Source organism: Plecotus auritus (genome assembly GCF_963455305.1).
Source record: "Plecotus auritus genome assembly, chromosome: 7".
Classification (NCBI taxonomy): Eukaryota; Metazoa; Chordata; class Mammalia; order Chiroptera; family Vespertilionidae; genus Plecotus; species Plecotus auritus.
Window position 1 is genome coordinate 127,896,754 of NC_137774.1, and position 19,012 is coordinate 127,915,765.

A 19,012-nucleotide genomic window follows, 5' to 3' on the forward strand; every position below is an offset into this window, starting at 1 on the left:
GGTAGGACTTTCTAGAAAAGTGAAAGGAAGTAGAAAACTTTAAGAAGATGAATATGAGCAACTCCCCAATCCCACTCAAAATTTAGGTAGAGTAAAAGTACTAGTAGATGGTTAACACTTCCTGGATTTAGTGCCAGAAAAGTGATCTTGGTGAAAGTGGTCTCTGTGGAGTATGCAGGGAGAAAGCAGATTGGAGCCATTTGGGGAATAAATAAGTGAGCAAACAATTATTTGTAACTTGGATTAGACAGCTTGTCTTTGAAGTGGAAAAAGAAGATGGGATTATTGAGAAGATGAGGGAACTGATAGAAAGAGAGGAAAGGGACAGCTTTCTGTTTTGTGGAAGAAACTGATGTGGGGAGCTGGTAATGAGAGAAAACTTAAACGGAAAGGTGGAAAATCTGTAGCTCAAGTTTCTCTTTGGAGTAAGGTAGAAGGGACTGCTGTGGGTTTCAAAGCAAGGTACAAGATTGGCCTTAGAACAATCGCTCTTTTAAGGCAGGGAAGAGGAAAACATAGTGTTATGCCTGGAAATTTGCTGGTGGCAGGACACAGAGTATCTTTGTTAAGAGCAGATACCATTTTCTGTGAGTTTATAGAGTTTTTGAGAATTATTAGGACATTGAGAGAGATGGAGAATGTTTAACATAGACACTGAAAAATAGAACATATTTTCCATGGAACATTATAGGTAGGCAGTGTTGAGAGCCTTGCTAAGATAAGGGAACCTAAATTTATAATAATAAACCAGATCTCTTAGTTATATTGTTTTCTGTAGCAGCACCAGAAATCTGGGTATGATTGCAAAACAGAAGGTTTGTTGAACTCACCTGTTGAACTTTTGCCAGAAATGTGTTGGCAACATATGGTGCAGGGAAATAAGGACCAGAAAACATGGGTGAGTAGGAATAAGTAGAGAGATGGAGAACAAAAGTTCTAAGGAGGAAGTCAAAGAATAGCTATGAAATAATTGAGCAAATGTATTGGGAAAAGTGGAATGTCAAAGGTTAGGCATTTGGGATAATGACTACACCTGGGTGTGACTACACAATTGTATCTGATTTTGTGTGTATGTATGTGAGTGTGAATCCTCACCTGAGGATTTTTTTCCATTGATTTTTAGAGAGAGTTGAAGGAAGGAGGAGAGACAGAGAGAGAGAAACATTGATGTGAGAGAGACACATTGATTGGTTGCCTCCCACATGCACCCTGATCCAGGGCCAGGGATGGAGCCTGCAACTGAGGTATGTGCCCTTGATCATAATTGAACCCACAACCCTTCAGTCCCGAGGACTGACCTGGAACTACTGAACAAAACAGGCCAAGGCTGTATCTGATTTTTTGTTTCAGATTATAGAAAAGATTTCTTACTGCTTTTGGAGCTGATTGTGGGTATCTACAGTAAATCCAAGGATTTAGGGCTCATTTTAAAGGAAAGAATTGTTAGGAAATATGGGAACTTTCATATTTCTTAGGCATATTCTAAAAATAATTCTGTAATTAAACCAAGATTTATTTCCATTTGCTTCCTTCCAAAAGTAAATGTTAAGTAGAGGAATTTCAAATCAAAATGAGGTGGTGCTTTGGTTCCCAAATATTGTCTTACATCTGAATCACCTGGATTACCTGGGAAGTGTTTACCTGGAAGGAAGTATGTATTTCTTGGGTCAACTTCAGACCCACTGGAATTTCTAAGAGCCTCCTTTCCTCTTGTGGAAAAGGACAAAGAGAAGGATTAACATAAATCAGAATAGCCAAGTAGTATGCTGGGAACTTGAGCTATATTATTTTAAAGCATATATTTCTTAACAACTGCACTTTCAGTACATTCTAATGGGGAGTACAAAATAATCTTACATGGAAAGATTGTTCTTACTAGAGTATAGAAAAAAGAGTTTTATAAAAGCATCCTGTGTTAATTTCTGGTTAATGTGAATATTTTGAACTGTCACTCCATTAAACCCTCATACGTAATAACATTTGCAAACTTTCTTTCTAGACTCGCTATCCCATGTTGGAGAACCCAGAGGTTTTGAGGAAAACAGCAGATGACTTTCTTAATAGAGTTGCGCTGACGGATGCTTACCTTTTATACACACCTTCTCAAATCGCCCTGACTGCCATTTTATCTAGTGCTTCTAGAGCAGGAATTACTATGGAAAGGTACTAATTTGTGTTTTAACTTAGATCATTCAGTCACTCAGTTTATTCCCTACTGGAATCTGAGTTTTTAAGTAAGGTTCATTTTGTGAATATAGTCCTATATATCTCCTATGGCTGGAAGGGTTAGGGCAACTGAGGGAAGAAATGAAATCACTTTTTAAGGAAATCTTCAAAAATCGAGTTTGATATTTTTGAGCTAAGAGGATTTGTTTATGACTAAAGAAGTAAATCAGGTGATCTTCAAAAGGCTGATACAGCTATCAGTATATGGCAAATTTAGAAGTTTTGTGAACTAGTGATCAACATGAGTGCCCAAAATATGTCTGCCTTGATTTATCATTATTCTCCTGCTATGGAGCATGTGTGGCATATGGAATTTAGTAAAGATTTATTGAATGAATAATACTTTAAAGAATGTCCAAATGAATTGCAATTCAGTTGTAAATAGTAATAGTTAATGCATAAATGCACAATGAGAACGAGGTTCTATGATAAGCACTTTACATAAATTGAATTCACTTGATTCTTATAAAAATACCTTCAGTACAGGTTAATTAAATATTATACCTGTATTATTTATATTTATAACTCCATCACAGTCTGACAGCAAACTCAACTTTTTAAACTTTTATATTAAATTTTTTAAAGATCTTTGAAGTTCTGGTTTATTTTAATCCTTGAAATAGCTGAGGAAGGTGTTCTACATGTCATCCCTCATCTGTAATTTCAAAATCCATTGACATGGGGCAGCAGACATGAGAAGACATTGATTTAGTCTTTATCTTAACAGGAATATGTTTTTTTGTGGAATATTAATATTACTAATTACAGAATACTGCTACGGACATCATTGGAGTACATAGGTTGCATTCATAGTATATACACCAGGTTACTTTTAATTTCAAAACAAATCCAAGAAGGATTTGTGGGCTTGCATTTTGCTTAATTTATGGTATGCCTCCTCTACAAATACAGCTTACCAACTGTATATAAATATATACATTTAACCCCAAAGTGATTTATACATCTATTTAATTACTTAAGCAAGCCTTTATTGAGTGCCTAAACTGTACTATACTTTAGGAATGTAATAATAATCTGTAAATCCTTGACTTAATTAAAAAAGGTATTCTATAAATATTTCTCTTTTCTGCATCTAGTGCGGCTAGAGAGCAGTCCAGTTCCTGAGTAGGGGTGGCTGGGGATTGAGAAAATGAAAGAAAGAGACAGACACAGAGATAGAAGGAAAAAGCTGGGGCCTGGTGGGACAGCTGTCCTCTAATGGAGAGACAGAGACCCAGAGCCCATACATAACAAGATTAACATGTATACAAATGTTCTTGTTTTGGCAACACTTGCTGCACCTCCCACAGCTCATTAGCTATTTAGGAAGGAATTAAGGAGGGCTACATGGTCAGGCTTAACAATGCTAGGAGAGCTCTGCCCTCCAGGCTGGGACTTGTTTGTGGCCAGGCCACAGGTCAGCCCGAGACTTGACCCTAGAGCAGCCCTGGGCAAACTACGGCCCGCGGGCCGGATCCAGCTGTTCTATCCGGTTCTCTTGCTCTCCCCTCCGCTCCTTTACTTTGAATTTATATTAGTTCACACAATCACTCCATCCATGCTTTTGTTCTGGCCCTCCGGTCCAGTTTAAGAACCCATTGTGGCCCTCAAGTCAAAAAGTTTGCCCACCCCTGCCCTAGAGCCTCTCCCTACAGTATTCATGCAAATAATTGGTATCAGTGGAGTTCAGGTGTGAGGCTTTCAGTCTCAAAGCCTCTTTTCTAGAATTCAGATAATCAAATGTTTGATTAATCTGCTTATGTATCATATAGAGAGTACATGCATATTTTTCAATGGTGAAATTTTTCTTAGAGATACAGAATATTTTTATGTGTTCTTTTTCTGTGCAAAAACTTTTAGTTTCAGTAGTTCCATTTGTTTATTTTTTATTTTGTTTCCCTTGCCTGAGGAGACCTACTAATAGTGATGTACAAAAGTTTATTGCCAATGTTTTTATCTAGGAGTTTTATGGTTTCAGGTCTTACATTTGGTCTTTAACCATTTTGAGTTTATTTTTCTATATGGTCTAAGAAAGTGGTCTAGTTTTATTTTCTTTTGCATGTATCTGTCTACTTTTCCCAACACAATTTATTGAAGAGACTCTCTTTACCCCATTGTATATTCTTGTCTCCTTTGTCCATATAAGCATGGGCTTATTTCTAGACTGTACTCTCTATTCTGTTTATTGATCTACACATGTTGTTTTTATTACTATAGCCTTGTAGTATAGTTTGATATCAGGTAGCATGATACGTCCAACTTTGTAGTTTTTTGTCAAGATTGCTTGGCAATTTGGGGTCTTTTGTGGTTCCATATAAATTTTAGAATCATTTGTACTAATTCTGTGAAAATTGCCACTGGTATTTTGATAAGGATTGCATTCATTCTTTACATTGCTTTGGGTAGTATGGACATTATTTCTGTCTTTGAACATGGCATTTGCTTCCATTTATTTGTCATTTCATTGTCTTATAATTTTCCAAGTACAGGTTTCTTAACTCCTTGGGTAAGTGTATTCCTCCCCCTCCCCCCCATGCAGTTATAAATGGGATTGTTTCCTTAACTTCTCTGATAGTTTGTTATTGGTGTTTAAAAATGCAAATGATTTCTGAACAGTAATTTTGTATCCTGCTGTTTTACTGAATTTATTTATCAGTCCTAGTAGTTTTTTGGGGAAATCTTTAGGGTTGTTTGTTGTATCAAGTCAGCTGCAAATAATGACAGCTTTATTTCTTCCTTTCCAATTTGGATGCCTTTTATTTCTTTTTCTTGTCTGATTGCTGTAGTTAGAACTTCCAATACTATGTTGAATAGAAATTGAAGCATATCTTGTTCCTGATCTTAAGGAAAACACTTTCAGCTTTTCACCTTGAGTATGATGTCAGCTGTGGATTTGTCATGTGTGACATTTATTATGTTGACATATGTTCCCTCTATTCCCACTTTGCTGAGAGTTTTTATCATAAGTGGATGGTGGCTTTTGTCAAATGCTTTTTCTGCATCTATTGATAAGATTTTTATCCTTCATTTTGTTTATGTGGTATATTACATTAATTGATTGTGGATATAGAACCAACTTTGCATCCCAAGAGTAAGTCCCACTTGATGATGGTTTATGATTTATTAAATGTATTGCTAAATTTAGTTTGCTAATATTTTGTTCAGGATTTTTGCACCTATGTTCATTAAGGATTTTGGCCTATAATTTTCTTTTCAAAATTTAATTTTCTTTTTTTATAATGTTTTGTGTCTCATTATATATATTGCCTTTGTTTTAGGGGCTGTTTTGTCTGGTATGAATATTGCTGACCCAGCTTTTGTTTCGTTTTGTTTTTTTTCTTTCCTTTTTCATGAAATGTCTTGTTCTATCCTTTTACTTTCAGTCTGTATATTTCTATTGGAAGTGAGTCTTTTGTAGACAGTGCATGTAATGGTCTTGTTTTCATATCCATTCAGCTATCCATTCAGTCAGTCTTTTGATTGGAGCATTTAATCCATTTGCATTTAAAGTAATTATTGATAGGTATGTATTTATTACCAGTTTATTTATATTTTTGATCTTCTTAAAAATGATACTTTAACATATCTTGCAATACTGGTTTAGTCGTGATGAATTCCTTTAGTTTTTACTTGTCTGGGAAGCTCTTTATCTGTCCTTTGATTCTAAATGATAGCTTTGCTGGGTAGAGTAATCTTGATTGTAGGTCCCTGCTTTTCATCACTTTGACTATTTTATGCGAATCCCTGTTGGCCTGCAAAAGTTTCTGTTGAGAAATTAGCTCACAGTCTTATGGGAGCTCCCTTGTATGTAACTTAACTGCTTTTCTCTTGCTGCTTTTAAAATTCTTTCTTTGCCTTTAACCTTTGGAATATTAATTAGATGTGTCTTGGTGTGGACCTCTTTGTGTTCATCTTGTTTGGGACTCTCTACGCTTCTTGGACTTCAGAGCTTTTTTCTTCCCCAGATTAGGGAAATTTTGTCATTATCAAATAGGGTCTCAGTCCCTTTTTCTCTTCTCCTCCTGGTACCTCCAAGATGCGGGTGTTATTACACTTGGTGTTGTCCCAGAGGTCCCTTAAACTAGTCTCTCTCTCTTTTTTTTTAATTCTCTTTCTGCTGCTCTGAATGGGTGTTTTCTGCTACCTTATCTTCCCAGTTACTGATTTGATCCTCTGCTTCATCTAAGCTGCTATTGATTCCTTCTGGTATATTCTTCATTTCAGTTGTTAGGTTCTTCATTTCTTACTGGTTCTTTTTTATGGTTTCTGTGCCCTTTTTTATGCTGCTGAAATTCTCACTGCATCCCATAAGCATTTTTATAACCATTGTTTTGACTCTGTAATTGGTAGTTTGCTTGCTTCTGTTTTATTTAATTATTTTTCTGGAAAATTCTCCCATTCTTTTATTTGGGACATGTGTCTTTGTCTACCATTTTGGCTGCATCTCTGTGTTTGTTTCTATGTATTTAGGTAGATTTACTGGTATGGTGGCTTTTTGTAGTAGGTGTCCTGTAGGGACCAGTGGCACAGCCTCTCTGGTCCCCTGAGCTGGGTGCTCCAAGTGTGACCCCATGCGAGTTGTGTACACCCTCCTGTTGTAGTTGAGCCTTGATTGCTGTTGGTTTGTGAATGGGAGGGATCAACCCCCAGGCCGATTACCAACTACAGTGTTGGAGCTGCTATGCAGGGGCTGACTCTATAGAACAGAACTTGCTTCAGCAGAGAGCTCTGCCAGCAGTGTCCACCCCTTGAGTGTGTCACTTGTGGAGTAGTCAGGTGATACTTCAACATGGTCTGAAGCTAACTACCATGTTGCACTGTCTCTGGGGCCTCCCGGAAGGTGTAGGCCATGGTCAGCTACCATCTGTGTTCTGCCCAAGGCCACCCAGCATGAGCGACAAAATGATATGTAGATGATGGTTGCTTGTGCTGGGCTTGGAGTTGCCCAGGAGAGGCCAGGCTGTGAACTGAGTCTGGCTGCTAGTGCCCACTTAGCAAGAGGTAAGCAGCATGCTGAGGCCAGATGTTGCTTGTTTGGGGTTTGTGAACCTTTGAGAGAATATAGGAAAATCCAGATCATAAGCCAAGACAGGATGTGTATATGGAAAAGTCACTGGAAGTAGATTGGGTGGGTCAACAAATAGGATGGGGCAGGTCTCAGGAAATTTCCAGGGCACAGTGTTAAACAGGTTGATGGAGACTCAGATGTGGTGCCTGTCTGCATCTGTAGGAGGAGGGCTCAGCAAAGGAGCAATAGCCTCTGCCAGCACTCTGTGTGGGAGAAAGCTAACCCTCCAGCCCAGTGGTTCTCAACCTTTCTAATGCCGCGACCCTTTAATATAGTCCCTCATGTTGTGGTGACCCCCAACCATAAAATTATTTTCGTTGCTACTTCATAACTGTAATTTTGCTACTGTTAATGAATCGTAATGTAAATATCTGTGTTTTCCAATGGTCTTAGGCGACCCTGCTGTTTACAAGTAGGGTGGGGCAGGTCTCTCATAATGTAAATATCTGTGTTTTCCGATGGTCTTAGGCTCTACAGTCACGACACACAGGTTGAGAACCGCTAGCAGGGTCGCCTAAGACCATCGAAAAATAGTTATTTACGTTACGATTCATAACAGTAGCAAAATTACAGTTATGAAGTATCAGCGAAAATAATTTTATGGTTGGGGGTCTCCACAACATGAGGAACTGTATTAAAGTGTCGCGGCATTAGAAAGGTTGAGAACCTCTGCTCCAGCCCTTGCCCCAAAGCCAGACAATTCAGTTCCTTCTTGAATGTCTGTGGTGCCTTTCCAACTGCTGCCCCAGTGCTGGATCTTAGGGAGTAAGTCCATACATGAGCCCTTTAAGAGGATAACCTGGGACTCCAGCAGCCCTCCCTCTTACTCGATCACAATCTCCTCTGCTTTTCACAGCCAGAAGTTATGGGTCTTCTCTTCCCAAGACTAGGACTCTGGGCTGGGGAGCCTAGTGTGAGGCTGGGACTCAACTCCTACGGGGACCTCCACAGCCAAGATATATGCCTTGTGATTTTTAATCACCACACATGGGTGCAGACCACTCTGTTCTGCATCTCCGCCCCTCCTACCAATTTCAAGGTGGCTTTTTCTTTATATCCTTAGTTATAGGACTTACGTTCAGCTAGATTTCACATGGTTTTCAATGATGGTTGTTCTGTAGTTGTAATTTTAATGTTGTTTTGGGAGGATGCAAGTACCATGTTTACTTACTCCATCTTGAATGGAAGTCTCCCTTCTAATTCTTAATTGCCACACCCTGAGTGACGGAACAGCTCATTTTGCATCTCTATCCCTTTTACCAGTCTTGGTGTGGCTTCTTTTTTCTATCCTGTTCTAAAGATGGGTTTCTATGATGGTTCTATAATTTTGTCGTTGTTTTTAATATGGTCGTGGGAGGTGGCGAGCACAATGCTAACCTACTCTGCCACTCTGAATGAAAGAGAGGATAATTGCTTTTACATTATTACTGATTTCAAAAAGGGATAGAAAGCCCTTGTGCTATTGTTATATTCTGGATAATGCTTTAGATTATTACTCATAGATGTTCTGTTGTTAGTTCTGGGTTTTCTTCTTTTTCATTGGATTTAGAGCTTTATTATTTCCTAGCTTGACTTCTTTGATAATTTTGCTTGCCTTTGGATTTTTTAAATCAAAATATTAAAATTCTAATTCAAGATTGAAATAAGTTGCTCACTTAAAAAAGTTTCACAGAGTTAAAGAATGTGGTCAGCTAACTCTTAGAACCAAATGCATTGTTTTTTATACTTAAGGAGTTTTATAAGAAAAGGGAAAAGAAAAACAAATTGTTATTTTGAATTACTGATAACCAGTAATATATTAGTTGTAAAGGGAGTTACTGATTTTTATATCTAAAGTTATCTCCCACAATAGATGATAAAAATCTAATAACCAACTTAGTTATCAAAACTCTAATATAAATTTGCCCAGCTGGTATGGCTCAGTGGTTGAGTGTTGACCTGTGAACCAGGAGGTGGAGGTTCAGTTCCTAGTCAGGACACATGCCTGAGTTGCGGGCTCGATCTCCAGTCGGGGTACATGAAGGAGGCACCTGATCAGTGATTCTCTCAAATCATTGATGTTTCTATCTTTCTCTTCCTCTCTCTTCCCCTAAATTAAAAAACAAACACAAAACCTCTAATGTAATTTAAATAATCTGGGTAGTTTAAAAGACATATTTCAACACAGTTTCTTAAAGAATTGTCTATTTTTGTAACTTTTTCACCCAAGATAAGAATTAATGTTTTTGTATTTATGTTTCAAATGTTACTTACGCCTTAAGAATCTGTTCTCTTGGGCTGTTATCAATTATAGATCAAATTCAGGTACATAAAACCTCAGAGTAAACACTTAAATATAAAAATTATACTTTCATACTACTGTCATTGGTTCTGAAAAAAAAATGGATAATTGGGCTTTGATTTGGACTCAATGAAAATAGGATGTAATAGAATTGTAAGGAATGGGATGATATTCTTACTGGTTTGAATAGCTGTTAGTCCCAGGAACAACTAATTAACATGGACTTGGTATTAAAGAGAGAAAATCCTCACTTGTGCCGGGTTCCACCTCTTTTACCTCTTTGCTTTATATTGGGCAATTTACATCGTCATGACTTATCTTTTACTAGAGTCCTCATCTGTAAAATGAGGTTCAGACTCATAAAGTTTATATATTAAACACTTAACATTAAAAGTAATGACTGTTGCTACTGTTATTTTCATACCTCTAAAAGCTTATATATTACAGAAATTAAATTAAACATCTTTTAATGTAATATAAATTGTAAATCAGTAAGACTATAAGGGCTATAAATTACAGTTTTGTGGAGTTCAAATTACTGTTTTTTAATACATTGTGAATAAATTAATTTTAAAATTGCCTTGATGATGAGCCCTGGCTAGGTTGCTCAGTTGATTAGAGCGTCATCCTGATACATATACCCAAGGTTATGTATGGTTTTGATCCCCATTCAGGGCACACAGAAGAATCAACCAATGAATACATAAATAAGTGGAACAACAAATCAGTGTTTTGTGGCCTTTCCCTCCCTCTTTCCCTTTCTTCCTCCTACGCTCCCTCCCTCCCTCTCTAAAATCAATAAGAAAAAAAATTTTAATTGACCTTGATGATGAAATGAACATGGAAGAAAATAATTTGACAGGTTTTCTCAAGATGCTGTATGTGTCTAATAGATTACAACTATTTTCCTTTTTTTCTTTTTTACCAGTTATTTATCAGAAAGTCTGATGCTGAAAGAGAACAGAACTTGCTTGTCACAGTTATTAGATATAATGAAAAGTAAGTAAAAACTTTATAAAATATTCTATAACAAAGCTATTTTGTAAAATATCTTAATGTTTAACTTGAGATAACAGATTGTTTATGTTTACTTCCATTGAATTATTGTATCATGGAGGCATGAAGGATATATTGGTGGGGAACAAAAAGCAGAGTTTTTATACATATAGAACTTAAGGTTCTTTTAAAGTGTAACCAAATATGTGATAGGCACTGAAAAAGATCTATAGGGAACTAAATTTAGGGATATTTAAATTTGGAACTTCTATTTCGTAGATAAATCAGCTTTAACTAGTTAGCATGTGTCATTTGCTAGTCATTTTGTTAGTTAATATTACAAAAACTGTGGTTCTCAACTGGGTGCTATTTTTGCAATATCTGGAGACCTTTTTGGTTGTCACACCTTGGGGAGTGATGGGGGCTGCTATCAGCATCTAGTGCAGGGGTCCTCAAACTTTTTAAACGGGGGGCCAGTTCACTGTCCCTCAGACCGTTGGAGGGCCGGACTATAGTTTAAAAAAAAACTATGAACAAATTCCTGTGCGCACTGCGGGCCCGGGACAAGTCGGCTGCTAAGCAGGGGAGGCAGCAGCACCCCGCGGGCCAGATAAATGTCCTCGGCGGGCTGCATGTGGCCCGCGGGCCGTAGTTTGAGGACCTCTGATCTAGTGGGTAGAAGTAAGAATGCTGCTAAATATCTTATAATGCACAGTATACCCCCTTGAAAAGCTGAAAAATATCTCCCTCAAAGATATTCATGTCCTAATCCCTGGAGACTATAACTCTTAACATATATGTAGATGTTATAAAGTTAAGAATCTTGAGATGGGGAGATGATCTTGGATTATCCAGATAAGGCCTAGATGCAATCACAGGAGTCCGTATTAGAAAAGGCAGAGAGGGAGGTGTGACATAGGGAAGGCAATGTGAAGACAGCAGAGGGAGATTTGATGATGCTGGCCTTGAAAATTGGAGTGTTATGGCCACAAGCCAAGGGATGCTGGCAGCCCACCAGAAGCTGGAAAAGGGAAGGGAATCCATTTCCCCCTGGGGCAGGAGTGGGGAAAGTCCAGCCAGAGGGCCTAGCCCTGTCTAGGCATTAGGGATGAATTAATTAAATGTTTGACCAAATATAGCAGGCTAATTCTTTTTTTAAATTCTTTATTATTTAAATACTAAAGGCCCGGTGCACGAAATTCGTGCACGGGGTGGGGGGTGTCCCTCAGTCCAGCCTGCACCCTCTCCAATCTGGGACCCCTGTGGGATCAGGCCTAAACGGGCAGTCGGACATCCCTCTCACAATCCGGGACTGCTGGCTCCCAACTGCTCACCTGCCTGCCTTCCTGATTGCCCCTAACCGCTTCTGCCTGCCAGCCTGATCACCCCCTAACCACTCCCCTGCCAGCCTGATTGATGCCTAACTGCTCTCCCCTGCAGGCCTGGTCACCCCTAACTGCCCTCCCCTGCAGGCCTGGTTACCCCTAACTGCCTTCCCCTGCCGGCCTGGTACCCCCCAGCTGTTCTCCCCTGCAGGCCTGGGTCCCTCCCAACTGCCCTTCACTGCAGGCCCCGTCACCACCCAACTTCCCTCCTCTGCCAGCCTGGTCACCCCTAACTGCCCTCCCCTGCAGGCTTGATCGCCCCCAACTGCCCTCTCAGGCCTGGTCCCTCCCAACTGCCCTCCCCTGCTGGCCATCTTGTGGTGGCCATCTTGTGTCCACATGGGGGCAGGACCTTTGACCACATGGGGGCTGCCATCTTGTGTGTTGGAGTGATGGTCAATCTGCATATTACTCTTTTATTAGATATGATAGAGGCCTGGTGCATTGGTGGGGGCCAGCTGGTTTGCCCTGAAGGGTGTCCCGGATCAGGGTGGGGGTTCCCTTGGGGTGTGGGGCGGCCTGGGCAAGGGGCCCATGGTGGTTTGCAGGCCGGCCACGCCCCCCGGCGACCCAAGCGGAAGACCTGGTATCTGGTTTTATTTATCTTTTACAATTGAAACTTTGTAGCCTTGAGCGGAGCCAAGCCTTCTGCTTGCTCCGTGGTGGCAGCCATTTATGTTGGGATTTATTTATTTTCTATAATGGAAACTATGTAGCCTTGAGTGGAGGCCAAAGCAGGCCAGGGCTGCAGAAGCTTGGCTTCCTCCATTGCCAGGGAAACCCAAGCCTCCCTCCTGCTCTCTGTAGCCGCAGCCATCTTGAATGGGTTCATTTGCATATTCGTTCCTGATTGGCTGGTGGTCGTGGCTTGTGGGTGTAGCAGAGGTACGGTCAATTTGCATATTACTCTTCTATTAGGATTACATATATTTCCTTTTTTCCCCATTGACCTCTCCCTGGCCGCTCCCACTCCCCAGCACATGCCCTCACCCCTCTACTGTCTGTGTCCATTGGTTATGCTTCTATGCATGCATACAAGTCCTTTGGCTGATCTGTTAACACGCCCCCCCCCCACCCACCCCTTTTACCCACTTCTGCCTTCCCTCTGAGGTTTGACAGTCTGTTCAATGCTTCTTTGTCTCTGGATCTATTTTTGGGTTCATCAGTTTATGTTGTTCATTATATTCCACAAATGAGTGAGATCATGTGATATTTATCTTTCTCCAACTGGCTTATTTCACTTAGCATAATGCTCTCCAGGTCCATCCATGCTGTTGCAAATGGAGAGTTCTTTTTTACAGCAGCATAGTACTCCATTGTGTAGATGTAACACATTTTTTTTAATCCACTCATCTGCTGTTGGGCACTTAGGCTGTTTCCAAATCTTAGCTATTGTAAATTGTGCGACCAGGATAATTTTTAAATAGATAATTTTGTATGGCTGGCGAATGATGTTACAATTATCCAAATGGCCCTTGGCAGAAAAAAGGTTCACTGCCCCTGCCCTAGGGCCTCCAGAGAGAGGGTGGCTTTGCCAACATTTTGATTGTGGCCTAGTGAAATTGACTTCAAGTTCTTGGGCTTCAGAACTAAGGATACATTTATGTTATTTTAAGCTGTACTAAGTTTATGGTAATTTTTAATAGTAGCCTCAAGAAACTAATATAGCCCCTTACAACAAAGAATTATCCGGCCCAAACTATCTATAGTGCTGATGTTGAGAAACTGTTTTAGGGGTTGAGTAGAACCTCCACGTAACTGATTGGCTACATTAGCCAGCCCTGTTTTTCATTCTTGTCTGTGGCACTGAATGCTCATGGCTACTTGGCTACTCTTTAGGATTAAAAGTAAATTGTAGTTTTCCCCAAAACTTTTTGTGCCAATATCCTTGTTAATTAAATTTTTAGTTTAATTAAATGCTGAATAAACCAGTAAAATTTGAGATTGAAGATCTGGATCTTGGATGATAATAGAAAATGGGTATAATTTTTATGTTTTTAATGTTAAAATGCTTCAGGACATAGAAGCATCATTTCTTGCTATCTGTGTGAAGTGATGTTGAGGGCTTCCCCCTTTTAATTGATTTATGAATGATAAACTATAGGTTTTCAGTTATACTACTACAGGGTTCACTTCCAAAGCTGTGATTTGGTCTTAAATAGGATCATGGAATTCAGTAGTTAGAAGGGGCCTTAAATACACTGTGATCATTTTATAGCTGAGTTTTATTGCTGATTTCTTCTCAGTACCTTAATTTTACTCCCCTTATTTTAACATGAAATAGAAATAGCTCTTGATGAAATACTCAGAACTGTAACGATATTAAGGTATCTTCTCCATCTTTTTTTCAGAACCAAGATACTGTTCCTGGGGCATTGAGTCACAAGTATTAATTTAGTTGAAAACACTGCTTTATTTGCATTATGAAATAAGTCAGTGGGATAGTCACCCATTTGTAGCATGTGGCTGGCTAATAATAAGCCCTGGATCTTTCATCATTTCCTTTATAAATTTTGATATTTATATTATTTGGCTTATTGTTGTTGAATAACAGTTTAGGTAGAGGAGGTTTCTGCAGTTATAAAGTCACTGACATAGTAGTTTGTTTTAAGCCTAAAAAGGATATTTTTGTTTTCTTGGTGATGTTTCATTACATAGGTCTATATTTTATTAAGGCAGAGAATCATCAATTAATATGTTTTTACTACGCTTCCTCCCTTTATTACATATTATGTAATAACTAGAGGCCCAATGCATGAAATTCGTGCAAGAGTAGGCCTTCCTTCCCCCGACTGCCAGCACCGGCTTCCCTCTGGCACCCGGGACCCGGGCTTCCCTCCAGCCACCAGCAGGCACCCGGGAACCGGGCTTCTGGTCTAATTAGTATATTATGCTTTTATTATTAAGATTATAGATGGTTTCCTTTGTTAGTAAGAAGTACACTTTTGACCCAGGATAGAACATTATGAATATGGTTGGTGGCAGGGAACAAAACATGTTGACTAAATCATGAATTATTAAAAAGCTTTAAAACTGAGCAAAAAGTGAGCATAGTAGGATTAGAAAAAAATACTGACTATATTGTAGGGCATGCTTATCTTTATGCTATACATAATATGGGCTAAGCACTGGTAGTTATAATTATTTGATCTAGAAGTATGGTACTCATTATATTCTAATGCAGAGTACAAATCCTGAAAAGAATCACATCTTTTCAAGAGTGTTTTGTTGTTCCATAACAATATGAAAAAATATTCAACTGCCTTATGAGTACAAGGTTTATTATCTAGTACTAGAGGCCTGGTGCACGAATTTGTTGCCAGGTGGGGTCCCTCGGGGTGACCTGCAGCCCCACCTGGCACCCTGCCATGGCCTGGCGCCACCCCCTCACCTCCATCATCCTGCCGCAGTCCCGCTCTTGTCAGGGCCCATTGGGGCTGGCAGTGCCTCCACTGCTGCCCACTGCCGGCGCCTGCCACGTTTCGTGCCGCCCCCGGGTGGTCAGCACACGTCATAGTGAGCAGTTGAATTCCCAGGTGAACAATTTGCATATTGGGCTTTTATTATATAGGATAATTTTTTTCTCTGCATAGGCATGAGAAACTTGGTAAAGAAATATGAACCACCCAGACCTGAAGAAGTTGCTGTTCTGAAGCAGAAGTTGGAGAGATGTCATTCTGCTGAGCTTGCACTTAACATAATTACGTAAGTAGTTGTGATGGTGTTATTAAAAAATAGATAGTGGGACTCCCTGAACTTCTTGCCCTTCTAATTTTTGGATTCTTTGCAGGTCTAAAATCTTGTTTGAGGACCAAGTATACTGTTCCAAAGTTATTTTAACTACTCTAGGTCAGTGGTCAGCAAACTCATTAGTCAACAGCGGCAAACTGCGCCTCGCGAGCCGCAATTTGCCGACCACTGCTCTAGGTAAATGACATATTTTCTTTCAGAGGTAAACTATATTAAGGACAGAACCGATAGTAAAATGTGCTGTTAGACCTTTTTTTTGCAGCCATAAAGAATAACCATAATGTCTCTCAGTGACTTGTAGGCAGTAAGTGGAAATCACCATATTCAGGATCTTTATGCTTTGCACATATCTTTTAGGAGTTTAAACAGTTGAGAATCTGGTCAGGTAACAGGAATAGTAAAACTGCAAACTGTGGCTTAGCATAGATCTTAAAATTGGTTGATTTTACTACTGGGTTTCATTGGTAACAGGAATGATTACAGAGAAGAAAACAGTGTTGACTTTAATGAGTGAAAATAATCCACTGTGGTCTAAAAATATTAAATGGGAAATTCCAGAAATAATTCATAAATTTTAAAATTGCGTACCATTTTGAGTAGTATTTTCAAATCATGCAATGTTCACTCTGTCCCACCTGGGACGTGAATCATCCTTTTGTCTAGCACAGTGGTTGGCAAACTCATTAGTCAACAGAGCCAAATATCAACAGTACAATGACTGAAATTTCTTTTGAGAGCCAAATTTTTTAAACTTAAACTTCTTCTAATGCCACTTCTTCAAAATAGACTGGCCCAGGCTGTGGTATTTTGTGGAAGAGCCACACTCAAGGGGCCAAAGAGCCGCATGTGGCTCATGAGCCGCAGTTTGCCGACCACGGGTCTAGCATATCCACACTGTACATACAGTATAATAAGGTAATTTGAGAGACTGCATAACTTAGTACAGTATGTTACTATATTTTATTAGTTACTAGAGGACCGATGCACGAAATTCATGCAAGGGGCTCAGCCCTCTCAGCCGCGGCAGCTTGCCTCGGCCCTTGCAGCCCCAGCTTCGTCTGGAAGGTCGTTCGGCTGTCTGGTCTAGTTAGCATATTGTGCTTTTATTATAGACTAGAGGCCCAGTGCACGAAAATTTGTGCACTGCCCCCCCCCCAAGCCTGGCCTGCCCCCTCTCACAGTCTGGGAGCCCTCAGGGGATGTCCTACTGATGGCTTAGGCCCGCTCCCTACAAGAGTGGGCCTAAGCTGCAGTCTGACCTCCCTCTGCGGGAGGCGACCAGGCCAATCAGGGGAAGGCGCTGCCCCCATCACCCCACTGCTGCTCCCACTGCTGGCCGCCGTGGCTGCTTGCCCTTTGCTCTTTGCCCTCGCAGCCATGGCAGCTTTGTCTGGAAGGACATTCGGCTGTCCAGTCTAATTAGCATGTTATGCTTTTATTATTACAGACTAGTGGCCTGGTGCATGAAATTTGTGCACATTAAAAGGAAATTAATTAGAAGAAATTTTTTAATATTGCTATTTGCCCTTTATAATAGAAGTGTCAGAGATGAAGGAAAATTAGTAAAATGTATATGAAAATATATAAATTCATTAATAAACAATAACAGCGTCACGTCCCCTGGCCTCGCCACGCACGCAGCCCCACCCACCCGCGCCTCCTGCTGATCGGTCGTTACGGCTTGAGGGCGTCATGACCATTTATCTCTTTATTATATAGGATTATATAGGATTGTTGGTAGTCTCTTACTGTGCCTAATTTAAAATTTATCATACATAGATTTGTATCTATAGGAAAAAACTATATATAGTTTGCTACTGTCTGCAATTTCAGGCATCCACTGGGGATCTTGGAACATATCCCCCCCCCCCCACACACACACACACACAGATAGGGGGGGTTACTGAATTGCAACACTGCTAATTTTCTTTTTACAAGAGATTTGAAATGGGCTTAAACTATGGCTTGGCAGACGATATAGCCCATGGGCCAAATCCAGGCCACTACTTGTTTTTAGAAATAGTTTTATTGGAACATAACTATACCCTTAGTTTTCATACTGTCTCTGGCTGTTTTCACACTATAGAAGAGGAGTTGGGTAACTGATGGTTATGGCCTACAAGGCGTAATATATTTCCTATCTGGCCCTTCAACAAATAATTTTTCAACCTCTGGATTAAATGACAGAATTTAAATTAATCTTACCCTTCTAACTAGTTAATTGAACAGACCATAACCTAAAATTCCTAATTGCCAGAGTTTCTTTCTTACTCAGATTTACCACTCACTTTGTACTGTGCCAAGCAGATTCTACATTTCCATGTGTACTTGAAGGGTGCTTCTCAAACTGTAAAGGACTGTTGTTTTTTTAAATTCATAACAGACCTATACATTTATAAAATATAACAAGTTACTACAAAATGAGTAAAAAAGACATATAATACAAAGCTTAAATTTTATTAGATTTGATAGTCATAATTTATGAAATTTCTATATAAGTTTCTAAACACATGCTCAGTTTGTATATTTATTGCACACTGGAAGTGGTTAATGGACCACACTTGTAAGCACTACTTGAGGATAAAATATTTGTTTTCGTTAGTCTTTAAAACTCTTTTATCTTTATTGCACAAGTAATAGCTATATCATCATTATGAAAGTCAGTCCATCAGTACAGGTAAACCACAGTTCTCTTTGACCAAAAGCCAAACCCCGTTTTGTCCTCAGAGGTAACTTAAGTGTTTACCTTTGCCAGCCTTTTCTCCTGTGTTAGTGTATGAAATAAAATTTTTCTCTTTTTAATGTTTTCACACATATTACACAACATTTAATCGTATCAATCTTTAACTCTTCCTTGTCTGGATGAAGAAAAATAGTATTTTAATTTGCATTATCTAATACACCTATTTTTCTTGTTTCTTTCACTTTGTGATATGTAAGGAAATTTATCATTTCGTTATGCTTTTATATCTAATTACCTTTTCTTAGCCTATTTTGTTTTGTCTTTTCAACTGTTAAAAACATTTAGAATTGTGAATGAACTGAAGTAGAAATCTCATACTAATATTTTTTCAAATAACCTGTTGTAGCAGCCATTTTTAAATATTTCATAATTTGCCTTACTTAATACTCATTTATTAGATTAAATTCCTGTATATAGTTGTTTTACCTATCTAATCATTTTACTCTTTGCTAATACCACACTTTTAGTTATCATAGCTTTTATGTATGGTGTTTTGATGAGAACTGCAATACAGTCCCCTCCCCACACGTCCTTTTCAGATTCCTTTTGCTACTCTTGCATAA

The 19,012-nt window shown here is 39.3% G+C and overlaps 1 protein-coding gene across 10 annotated transcripts in view; it reads left to right on the forward strand.

Moving 5' to 3' along the window:
- CCNH (cyclin H) overlaps window positions 1-19,012 on the forward strand; it is a 46,506-nt gene that overhangs the window by 9,191 nt on the left and 18,303 nt on the right. For all 10 annotated transcript variants that reach the window (XR_013961228.1, XR_013961229.1, XM_080680650.1 and 7 more), the window contains 3 exons: window positions 2,000-2,163; window positions 10,504-10,574; window positions 15,550-15,661. Coding sequence is in view for 8 of the 10 variants with exons in the window: in XM_080680650.1 (XP_080536776.1) it covers window positions 2,000-2,163; window positions 10,504-10,574; window positions 15,550-15,661 (347 nt within the window). In the remaining 2 variants the exon portion in view is untranslated. The remainder of the gene's footprint in view (window positions 1-1,999; window positions 2,164-10,503; window positions 10,575-15,549; window positions 15,662-19,012) is intronic.